At 39.8% G+C, this 11890-nt stretch overlaps 1 protein-coding gene across 1 annotated transcript in view; it reads left to right on the top strand.

The window, feature by feature from the left end:
* The window catches only part of LOC105224473 (Down syndrome cell adhesion molecule-like protein Dscam2), a 640260-nt gene that overhangs the window by 124423 nt on the left and 503947 nt on the right, over positions 1–11890 (top strand). The window contains 2 exon segments of the mRNA XM_049446778.1: positions 10380–10541; positions 11612–11761. Coding sequence (XP_049302735.1) covers positions 10380–10541; positions 11612–11761 — 312 coding nt within the window.

The following is an 11890-nucleotide window of genomic DNA, read 5'->3' as shown; positions in this document are numbered from 1 at the left end:
TTAAGCCACATAGAATTAGCACGGCTATACTAAAATTTTTGGCAAAAATTTCCAGGTTTCCCAATATAATATTGAAGTATAATTGAAAATCTAACAAAGGCAGCTCCGCGCTGTTACAAATTATATTATAGAAAATAAGAACTATAGTCTCATTCTTTCTAAAAACTACAGCTTTGAAATACATCCCCAATTATACATATATAATATATTGAATATATACTATATTATATCGCGCGATAGGAGTCGCCTTGTCTGAAACCTCATTGGTATTGCGCGGTATCGAACGGCTCGGAGAGGTCTTTCCGTTCCCTTCTGAGCTTTTGGTATTGTTCAACCTCAATTTACACAGCCGTATTAGTTTTGTGGGGACTCCAAATTTAGACATGGCGACCTAAAGGCAACTCCTTTTCGCGCTGTTAAAAGCAGGAAAGAAGTGGTGCCGCATGGTGAATATCTGGTCAGTTATTCGTTTTCCAGGCTCTAATCAGTTTGTTGACTGTGGGCTTTAACCTTTCCCACATAACGCTCGATAGAACCTTATATACGATGTTAAGGAGACTCCCCTTCTTGTGGACTGGTAGAGCACGCGTAATTCCAATCGTTGTTCGTGCTTTCGTCCGACAATATTTTACAAAGAAGTTGTTTGCTGCCGCTGAATTTGAATAGCTCTGCCGGCAGTTCATAGGCTCCCTCCGCTTTGTTGTTCTTCAGACGAGTAATTGCCATTCGAGCTTTTTCATGGTCAGGCAATGGAACGTTTACTCCATCGTCATGGATTGGGGAATCGGGTTCGCCTTCTCCTGGTGTTATGCTTTTACTGCCATTCAGCCGGCTAAAGAAGTGTTCCCTTCATACTTTTAGTATGTTTCTGGCATTGGTTCACTAGACCACTTTTGGGGTTCTACAAAGGTATGCTCCGTCCTTGAAACCTTCTGTTAGTCGCCGCATTTCTTCGTAGAGTTTTCGAGCATTAACCCCTGTCGGCCAGCTTGTCTAGCTCTAATACTCACGCATTTCGGTACTCTCTCTTTTTCTGTCCGTAAATGTGTCTGCCAAGCTTTTCGATGCTTTGAATGCACAACATTTTTGATCACAAGTGGTGGAAAAAATATCGTAATACATAAGTACATACCAAAATACCCACTTCTTCTGCTTGCCTGTTTCTTCAATTTTTGTGTGCATTACATTGTTGGTACTATAGGTTTGTGTTGACAAAAATATGTAAACAACAATAATGCAACACCGCTGCGTCTGTGAGCATTCGCCGCTTCTAGATGCTATTTTACCAAACTTTTCCATCGAAATTCACGCTTACTACACACGCCTGGGCAGCAAAAACAGTCCAATTGTGTAGCGAGAATTTTATGGATGATAGCTATGTTGAGCAGAGCATACCGAGCACTTCGCTTAGGGTGTGTTGCCACAATAAAAGTGGACCTTTTTGTTCTGCTCATGTTCTGCACCAGCTCCCACAAACACATACTAACAAACATTCACGAGGAAGGCCCGTTTAGTACGTATATAGTGTTTTTATTTTTCAAAATATGTCTCTTTTATCTCGATACGTTTGGCCCAGCGAATTTTCAACTACTACTATTCTTTTAAATATGGAAATAGAACAAAGCCCACCTTATTTGTAAACTATGCGGGCTTACCCTTCTCTAGTCCGTTTATATATACTATACATAATGCATCTTACAAGGTGTGTTCTACAGTAAACAGGACTTAAAAAAAAAAAACAGAACAAATGATTTTTTCGGCAAAATCAATTTAATTTATTCAAAATATTCTCCTTTTACTTCTATGCAGCTTTTTGCACGATCCAAAAGCATGCCAAACGAGTGTTTTAGCTCGTTGCTCGGTATGCCGATGCAGGCTTTTGAATGGCCTCTACGTCTTCATAACGTTTTCCTTTCATGGGCAAATGCATTTTTCCACCAGGGAAAAAGTCGCACAATGTCATATCAGGTGAACACGGGGAGTGATTAATGGTTAAAATGTAATTTTTGGTCAAATAATCGTTCTTCGAATGTTGAATTCTGAGCAATTTTTGGCCGTCAGGAATAAACCGTGCACACACCTTTTATAAACCCAAATGTTCGGTCAAAAGGCAATAAAGCGATGTTTTGGAGATGTTCAATTCTATTTCCATGAATTTCAATGATGACTTTGGCTGAGTTTTGATGAATACACGCGCAGTTTCGATGGAATTTCCGGTGATCACGAATTTTGATTGGCCCACATATTGATCATCATTTATGTCCTCATGACCACTTTGAAATGTTGAAACCACTTGTGCACTCTGCTACGAGATAGGCAATCATCGCCATAAACTGGTTTCATCAATTGAAACGTTTTCGGTAAAATTTACTAGTTATAAAAGCTCATTTTCGCCCCAAATAACACAAACATACTGACACTTAAAAGGCAATAACTTCGCTTCCAATCGCTTAATGTGATGAAATTTCTCACTGGACAATCGATAAAGTTAGCAGATTTCAACCTCCTCGTCATATGTAAAGGGTGATTTTTTTAAGAGCTTGATAACTTTTAAAAAAAAAAAAAACGCATAAATTTGCAAAATCTCATCGGTTCTTTATTTGAAACGTTAGATTGGTTCATGACATTTACTTTTTGAAGATAATTTCATTAAATGTTGACCGCGGCTGCGTCTTAGGTGGTGCATTCGGAAAGTCCAATTTTGGGCAACTTTTTTCGAGCATTTCGGAAGATAGCACAATTTCTTCGGAAATGTTGTCTTCCAAAGCTGGAATAGTTGCTGGCTTATTCTGTAGACTTTAGACTTGACGTAGCCCCACAAAAAATAGTCTAAAGGCGTTAAATCGCATGATCTTGGTGGCCAACTTACGGGTCCATTTCTTGAGATGAATTGTTGTCCGAAGTTTTTCCCTAAAAATGGCCATAGAATCGCGAGCTGTTGGCATGTAGCGCCATCTTGTTGAAAACCACATGTCAAAAGTTCAGTTCTTCCTTTTTGGCAACAAAAAGTTTGTTAGCATCGAACGATAGCGATCGCCATTCAACCGTAACGTTGCCGTCCAACAGCATCTTTGAAAAAATACGGTCCAATGATTCACCAGCGTACAAACCACACCAAACATCTTTCGCATTTTTCGGGATGCATGGGCAGTTCTTGAACGGCTTCTGGTTGCTCTTCACCCCAAATGCGCAATTTTTGCTTATTTACGTAGCCATTCAACCAGAAATGAGCCTCATCGCTGAACAAAACAAAACACATTTCGAACCGAACACTGATTTATTAATAAAATTCAATGATTTGCAAGCGTTGCTCGTTAGTAAGTCTATTCATGATGAAATGTCAAAGCATACTGAGCATCTTTCTCTTTGACACCATGTCTGAAATCCCACGTGATCTGTCAAATACTAATGCATGAAAATCCTAACCTCAAAAAAATCACCCGTTAGATGGCGCCACTAGGGGTTGCTAGATTCAAAAAGTCGTGTTTACTTTGGAAAGCACCTTGTAGATATGGGTGATATTCATTGTAGGTCAGTCTCGCCTTCTTTGGCGCAGATTAACCGAGGAAATGAAACGTTTCCTTTCATACATATTTCTTACATTCACAGGCGCGACACAATTATGCTATATTCTAAATGCGGTTAAAAAAACAGAGAGTTCGATTCGTCTGAGTCGGTACTAAAGTTTTATTGCAGTAGTTGGGCTGTAGAACTTATGAACTTATCGGATTCCACTCGTATATATGGTATTGCTAGAGCTAGTGTAGAAAGTTTTTTGCTTGTTTATCCGCTTGTATGCTGAAAAAGGCCCAACGAATTTGAAGCGAAATGATGGCGGCAGCGGTGATGATGGGCATGTGGGCAGGAGTTGACAGTAGGCGTTGTCGGTGCATCCTTTTCACTCATTTTCGTTCACATCGCATTCCGATTGTCTGTTTTTTTATACCCTGAATAGGGAATATTAAGTTTGCCACAAAGTTTGTAACACCCAGAAGAAACACCTCGGAGGCCCGAATAAAGTATATACTTGTATATAGGTGATCAGAATGTTGAGCTGAGTCGTTTTAGCTATGTCCGTCTGTCTGTCCGTCTGTGGTCCGTCTGTCTGTCTGTCTGTCCGTCTGTATATATACGAACTAGTCTCTCAGTTTTTAAGAAATTTTGCAAACTTTATTTTCTCTTCAAGAAGCTGCTTTTTTGTCGGAACTTCCGAAGCCGGACCACTTTAACTTATAGCTGCCACACAAACTGAACGATCGGAATGTAGTGCCTCTATGAAAAACTTTTGCATTTGACAAAATATATTTACGAAATTTGGTACAGATTAATAATCTTCGAAAAAATTGTTCAGAATTTCATATAGCTTCCTTACAAACTGACGACATAGTTACTAAAAGAAATGCACCTGTGTTGGGTATATTAGCTTCGGTGCAGTCGAAGTTACGGTTTTTTTGTTTTGTAGCTTTTTTGTTGTTGTTATGTGTACAGCGTGCGGTTTTTATTGACTTCACTGCTGCAGTTGACGAGCCAAAAATTCAAATTATCAGCGAGAAATGTGTGTTTGCCTCACATGTCGTTTGGTCGTTCGGTTGGCCGACTCGAAACGTGCAAGGATGCAATTAGGTTCTGCGCTGTTTGTGTTTATATATCTTCACATGTACACATACGTATTTATACTCATTGCATACATATACACACTTGCAATTACGCGGGAGTTGTTGTGTTTGCGTAGGGCTTACATTTCCTCTTATGGGAAGACTGGCGTTGTTGGAGCGCTTGTTTGTTATTTCTGACTACAGAACACAGTCCGAATATGGCAACAGAGTACCCCCAAAATTGATGCAGAGTTTTCTAAAGCTGCATATGGTCAAAATTATGTAAGAATGCAGTACATACGTCTTATAAAGAAAAGCAAGAAACTTCAGAATGACCAAAATAAAGGTTTTGGATTTCATCAAACGAAATTGTTGATACGAATTTCAACAACTCTTCGAATAAGTTTGTAAGGTCTTAGAAGAACTAGAACCCGATGGTTCAGCTTGGATGGCAAGTATTTCTTCGTAGATGAACCATAGCCCTAGATAATAAGCCATGACGAATGTCTTGAAAATATTTCTTTAAAAGCTTTCAATTTAATGCTGTATGTTGTAGTGGGCCCAAATCAGCGGGTACCGCCGGTGAAGAGAATGTATGAATCGATATCTCAAAAAGTGAGGGGCTTTTCTTTTTATTGGCATAGACGCACGCTTACGTGGTTATAGCCGAGTTAACAACATTGCGCCAGTCGCCCTCCGTATTTGCGAAGAACTCGGACAGCCACGTTACACACGCCTCTTTAGAGTTCAACTTCACACCAACAAGAGGCGTTCGCCTTGGACAAAAGCAAGTTGGTAATCATTTGGCGGTATGTCCGGACCACATAGTGAATGCGATTAAAAACTTCCATCCGAGCTCCCGTAGCTTCTGACGAGTCATCAACGAAGTGCATGGTCTGGCGTTGTCCGCGTGGGGACACTACACCCTTTTGGCCATTTCTGGCGCTCCCTGGTCGATCGCCTGCTTCAAACGGTCCAGTTTTTTTCGCAGTAGACGGTAGAATTAAAGCTTCTGGCCATATGAGAGCAGCTCATAGTGGATGATTCCCTACCAATCCCACCAAACACACAGCAAAAACCATCCTGGCCGTCAATCCCGGCTTGATCACTGTTTGGGACGATTCACCGGCTTTCGACCACTATCGTTTTCGCTTGATATTAATCGTATGTGATCCACTTTTCGTCGTCAGTCACCATCCGCTTCAAAAATGGGTCGAGTTTGTTCCGTTTCAGCAGCATATTGTAAGCGTTGATTTGGTCCAGAAGGCTTTCATTGTGACAAATCATGTGGCACCCAATATCAAGCGTTTTTGTGCATCCAGCTTTCTGCAGATGGTTTTTAAAATGGTTAGTGACTAAACCCATCATCTGGGCGATGTCACGAGATACCATATCATATGCCGGTCTAACTCGATGTTTTCCATGATTTTGATCGGTATTCGTCGTCACAGACCTTCCACCGGCTAGCTTATACATGGTGTCGTTTTTGACCCGTTAGCGCGAATTTCGGCGTTAGCGAAATCCATGTTTACACGTCTATAACTGTTGAAACGCAATATCCAAACTAATCAGGTAGGTTATGTCAAGACCTTTCAAAGATGTATAGTATTGCCAGATAGCCGCGAAATTCAAAAGACAAAAAGGCGGAAGGGAGATATCTGACAACCTAATATAATAAGAGAGTTTGCCACCTGCTCAAAACATTTTTCTGCATTTTTCATTAGGAAAAGTACTCGTTTGAAGCTTAGGTGGGTATTATTCATTCATCTAAGATGGTGGAATTTCAGTTCTAATTGTTTTTAAATAATATGTGTGAAAAATAGGTTAGTTCGTTTTATCTCTTTCCATTGCAAACGACATTCGAAAACAAGTCCTCCACCAATAACGGGTGATTTTTTTTGAGGTTAGGATTTTCATGCATTAGTATTTGACAGATCACGTGGGATTTCAGACATGGTGTCAAAGAGAAAGATGCTCAGTATGCTTTGACATTTCATCATGAATAGACTTACTAACGAGCAACGCTTGCAAATCATTGAATTTTATTACCAAAATCAGTGTTCGGTTCGAAATGTGTTTATCGACAAATTTTGTTCAGCGATGAGGCTATTTTCTGGTTGAATGGCTACGTAAATAAGCAAAATTGCCGCATTTGGGGTGAAGAGCAACCAGAAGCCGTTCAAGAACTGCCCATGCATCCCGAAAAATGCACTGTTTGGTGTGGTTTGTACGCTGGTGGAATCATTGGACCGTATTTTTTCAAAGATGCTGTTGGACGCAACGTTACGGTGAATGGCGATCGCTATCGTTCGATGCTAACAAACTTTTTGTTGCCAAAAATGGAAGAACTGAACTTGGTTGACATGTGGTTTCAACAAGATGGCGCTACATGCCACACAGCTCGCGATTCTATGGCCATTTTGAGGGAAAACTTCGGACAACAATTCATCAAATGGACCCGTAAGTTGGCCACCAAGATCATGCGATTTAACGCCTTTAGACTATTTTTTGTGGGGCTACGTCAAGTCTAAAGTCTACAGAAATAAGCCAGCAACTATTCCAGCTTTGGAAGACAACATTTCCGAAGAAATTCGGGCTATTCCGGCCGAAATGCTCGAAAAAAGTTGAAAAATTGGACTTTTCCGAATGGACCACCTAAGACGCAGCCGCGGTCAACATTTAAATGAAATTATCTTCAAAAAGTAAATGTCATGAACCAATCTAACGTTTCAAATAAAGAACCGATGAGATTTTGCAAATTTTATGCGTTTTTTTTAAAAAAAAAAGTTATCAAGCTCTTAAAAAATCACCCTTTATAAGAAGACTAACAATAAGGTAGTTTGTATGTAATTTTTTATATGGTCATTCGGAGATACATTTTTCTGCGCGTATCTCACGGAGAGGTCAAATTAGACTTCAAGGGCATCGCTTAATAATAACCCTATTCAAAACTATGTTTTAAGCTTAGATTTCCTAGAGTATTCTAGTTTAGTCATCTCTGTGTAACAACAAATGTTGCTCGTTTTACATACTTACACTTGGATATGCGTTTATTTCCAGCAATATAAGCACCGAAACACACATTAGAATGATTGTAGCAAGAGAATGTAATCTTACAGTTTGGCATTGGCACAATTTTCACAAAATGTTGCAGAACTGCCACAGTTAGAATTTTGTTCATATCCTTGCTGAAATACAAGCATTTCGTAGAAAAAAAGAAGGAAAATAAAAAAGATAATAAAGGAAAAGTAATAAATGCACTTACATATGAGGTATTTAGTACTTTGTGTGAAGAAACCGCACAATTAACCAGAGCTGCAGAAGTGGTTGTTAGCTGTAAACCCTTGCATCCTCCGACGAGTTGAAGGTTTATTTCAACCATTCTAAAACAGCTGAACGGGTTAGATGTACTTTTTATATACAGGCACGTCAGTGTGTGCAAAAAAGGTTAATAGGGCTTAAAATGTTACGCAGAATAGTCTTTGAAAAATATGTATTACCGTATATGTATTTTACCGATTCTACTCTGCCAAAACCGTCCATGAGGATGGATTAATGATATGAGAATTTGAAGTAAATTTAGAACAATGACGGATGTATTTTATACCATTGTGGCATTTACGATAGTGGCCATATAAAGGACTGCAAATTTCGTGTGGGATTTGTTGTGGGACAGAGTGGATGAACGTCTAACCACAATGCGCATCAAAGCGAAGTTCTTCAACATATCGCTGATTTGCGCCCACGCCCCGATGTGACCAAAGATGCCTTCTATGAGCTCTTGGAGCGCACTTATGAGAGCTGCCCCCGCTACGATATCAAAATCGACGACTTAAATGATAGGACGGGCCCAGAAGGAGTCTTAGGCACTACGGTCGGTAAATTCAGCCTTCACGATGAAACATCCCCAAATGGGTTGAGGCTGATCGACTTCGCCGGCGTCCGAAATATGGTTGTCTATCGTGCTAGGTTCCAGCATAAGAAAATATGTCAAACTAACTGACTATCTCCGGATCGAAAAACCACCAAAAGATCGATCATGTTCTGATAGACGGAAGACACGTCTCCAGTGATTTAGATGTGCGTGCACTCCGAAGTCCTAACATCGACTCGGACCACTATCTTCTTGGATCCACGATACTCGCCCTAATCTGTGCAGCAAACAACGCACGTCAATAAACACAAGGAAGCTGCAATCACAACAGACAGCCGAACGATTTTCTATTCGGTTTGGACTTCTGCTCTCTGAGAGCACACATCAGCAACTCGGTATAAGAGATCTGTGGAACGGAATTTTAAGCTCCTTACGTAACGCTGCAAACAAAATCATAGAATGGCGTGCCTCAGCGGAAACTAAACAGACTACATACCTCGAAACGTTACGATCGACCACAACACGTGCGGGATGGGATAGATACCAAGAGTTGAAAAAGGAAGCGAGACGCATTTGCAGACAGAAGAAGAGACAGACCGAAATAGGTGAGTATAAGAGACTTGACAAGCTGGTCGACAGGCGTGATGCTCGAAAATTCTATAAAAAATGCGGCGGCTAACAGAAGGTTTCAAACCGAAGCATACTCTTGTAGAACCCCAAGAGGTGATATAGTGACTAAAATTATGGAGGGAACACTTCTCCAGCCTGCTGAATGACAGTGAAAGTACAACGCTAGGAGAAGGCGAACCCGATTCCCCAAACGATAACGATGGAGCAGACGTTCCATTGCCCAACCATGAAGAAGTTTGAATAGCAATCAGCCGTCTGAAGTACAACCCGTTGGAAGGATCAGGTGGAGAAAGATCTGGCTTCGCTTGGAATATCGAAATGGACCCACATAGCGAAAAAAAGAAACGACTAGGGTGCGATTGTTAAATCGAACGGATTTAGTTCAAATATGCGCCGTTTCGTTCGGCTTTAATTAACGACCGAGAAAAGGATATACATAAGAAATTAAACACAACTTTTTTTAGAGAAGAATGAACCAATGGTTCTCTAATCGACAATTCCAACAGCGAAATCTACATATTTACCAAAGGATCAAAGAGTGTAACAGGAACAGGGCGGGACATTTCTGCAGTAATTTAGACGCAGAAGATAGTTTCAAACTAAATGCCCAAACCATTCAACTTCTTCAGGAATTCGCGGAAGATGGTGAGATACTGGAACTTTATTTGTGCTTATGACCAGCCGGCTCCCAATACTCCAACTTATCTGACATTGTGCTGCTGAGTTGAGGAAAAAACCAAGGGTTTTAACCAAATCCACTGAGTTACTGGATAAGGCTTAATTCGTTCACCACCCAGGAGTACAATGACCCTAATATGTGGTTGGCTCATGCGTCTCCCCTTACAATAATATGAATATGTGCTTACAAAAATTTGAAGATATGTAAATGTTCACCCATCAATTGCATATTTGAATTATTACTGGTTAAACATCAAATAGCATTACGTAAATAAGTTAGAATAACACTATCGAGTCCGGACATTATTGTCAAAGTAGTTTGTTGTTCATGCTTCCAAAGAGGTTTTTTTTTATTTCACTCCCAACGACATAAAAAAATGTGTAATTATTACTAAACTTGTTAGCAGTTTGTAAATATTTATTTTATTTTTCGCCATTAACGAGCTTTTAGAAATAATTTATGTGTCCCGAATTAGGAGTTCACAAATACACACAAACGATTGTATTTTTCGGTATTTTTTCAGTAATGTGCCAATAGATAGTTTTATATCTTGTTGCTGTAATTTGAGTAATTAATGCATTTGCAATGTATTTTTTTGCAGTTGTAAATCAACGTTACGAACCGGAAGTGCAAAATCCAGGAGGTTTTATTGGCAGCAATGTGTTAATTAAATGTAATATACCGTCGTTTGTTAAGGAGTATGTAACGGTAACATCATGGCTGCAGGAACCAAATTTCAATATATACCCATCGCTTGAAGGAGGTGAGTAGAAATTATATGTTTAGCAATTACAAGTACAGTGGAGTCACGATAAAAAGAAAATAGTTTAAATAACTTTTTAGGGAGGTTGATAACCTATCCAATACTTTTAATGATTTATCCTTCCGAAAAAGGGTTCACTTTAACAAGCTTTGTAATCGAACCTGCTTTCAATTTTTTGTCTCTGACGGAGATCTTCTTATATGATGAGTGAACCCTCCCATTGATTCTATCGGCTTAATGACTAGCGCTCTTCTGGTGAAAAAGTCAAACATTCCGTTTACCTCAATAACGTTGCTATATTGATAAGCCTAAAGCAAAAAATAAAATTTTTGTATAATGCCAATCTCAACAAATAATAATACTCGTTAGTGAAAATATGCACTATTCATGATAATCATCAAAGGTCAACGACCTCGAGGTTCCAAAAGTTTTAATATTGCAACAACTTTCGAAATTCCAACGGAAGGAGTCTAACCACAAGCAAATTTAGTCTACGCAACTATTTGCTTTTCATTAGTCTTTACATATGTAGATTTAGTTAATCAAAAAGAACAAGTGAAAAACGCCAAACCAAGAGCGCCATCCATCGCCAAAGCACAACCAGCCATCAGCAGTCAACAGCAGGTTTCCTCCTCCGCGCTACACTTTCAGACTTCCGTCTCCAACGCTACGAGTTTTGAGAGTTCGCAGCTTCAGTGTGGAACACCCGCACCGACCAAAGGCTTACTCGGCCATCGACGATCTTTCATCGAGCCAGCTCGTTGCACATATCCTTGTTGAAAACTTTATTATTATTATTTGCCACAATCGACCAAAGCTATTCAAATACCGAGTCACATGTGTCTGACCTAGGTTATTAGGAATGCATATGTGGTGAGCATGTGCAGTTGTAGTTAAGTATCTAGCGGAAAAAGTTAGACAACGAATCAGCAAATGAAAGCAAGACTAAAATAAAACAAACGAATACATTATTGCACACCACATTTCCGCTGAACCCTAACCTTTTTGCCATTTTATTTTTATCGCTTCTTTGTACACATATTCTCACATTCCTTACTCTGTATTTTTAGATGGGAAAAATCATATGCTACCGACCGGCGAACTTCTGGTGTACAACATCACTCGCACCGATGCGCACAAAGTTTATCGCTGCCGCACCCATCACAAGTTGACGCAGGACTCCGTTGTGAGCAGCAATATGGGCAAAATTCAATTGACTGGTAAGTTATGTACAATAGCAACAACACTGAGAACAAATAGTGGCTATGTAGCATCGCAAAAGCCATGATGTTTGACCTTACCGTACGGCATTTACTTTGTTAATAGCGAAGCATGTACATTTTAGTTGC

This window comes from Bactrocera dorsalis, chromosome 1, assembly GCF_023373825.1.
Source record: "Bactrocera dorsalis isolate Fly_Bdor chromosome 1, ASM2337382v1, whole genome shotgun sequence".
In the NCBI taxonomy this organism is placed as follows: Eukaryota; Metazoa; Arthropoda; class Insecta; order Diptera; family Tephritidae; genus Bactrocera; species Bactrocera dorsalis.
Note: the sequence above shows the minus strand (reverse complement) of the source record. Positions and strands in the feature narration are given on the sequence as shown.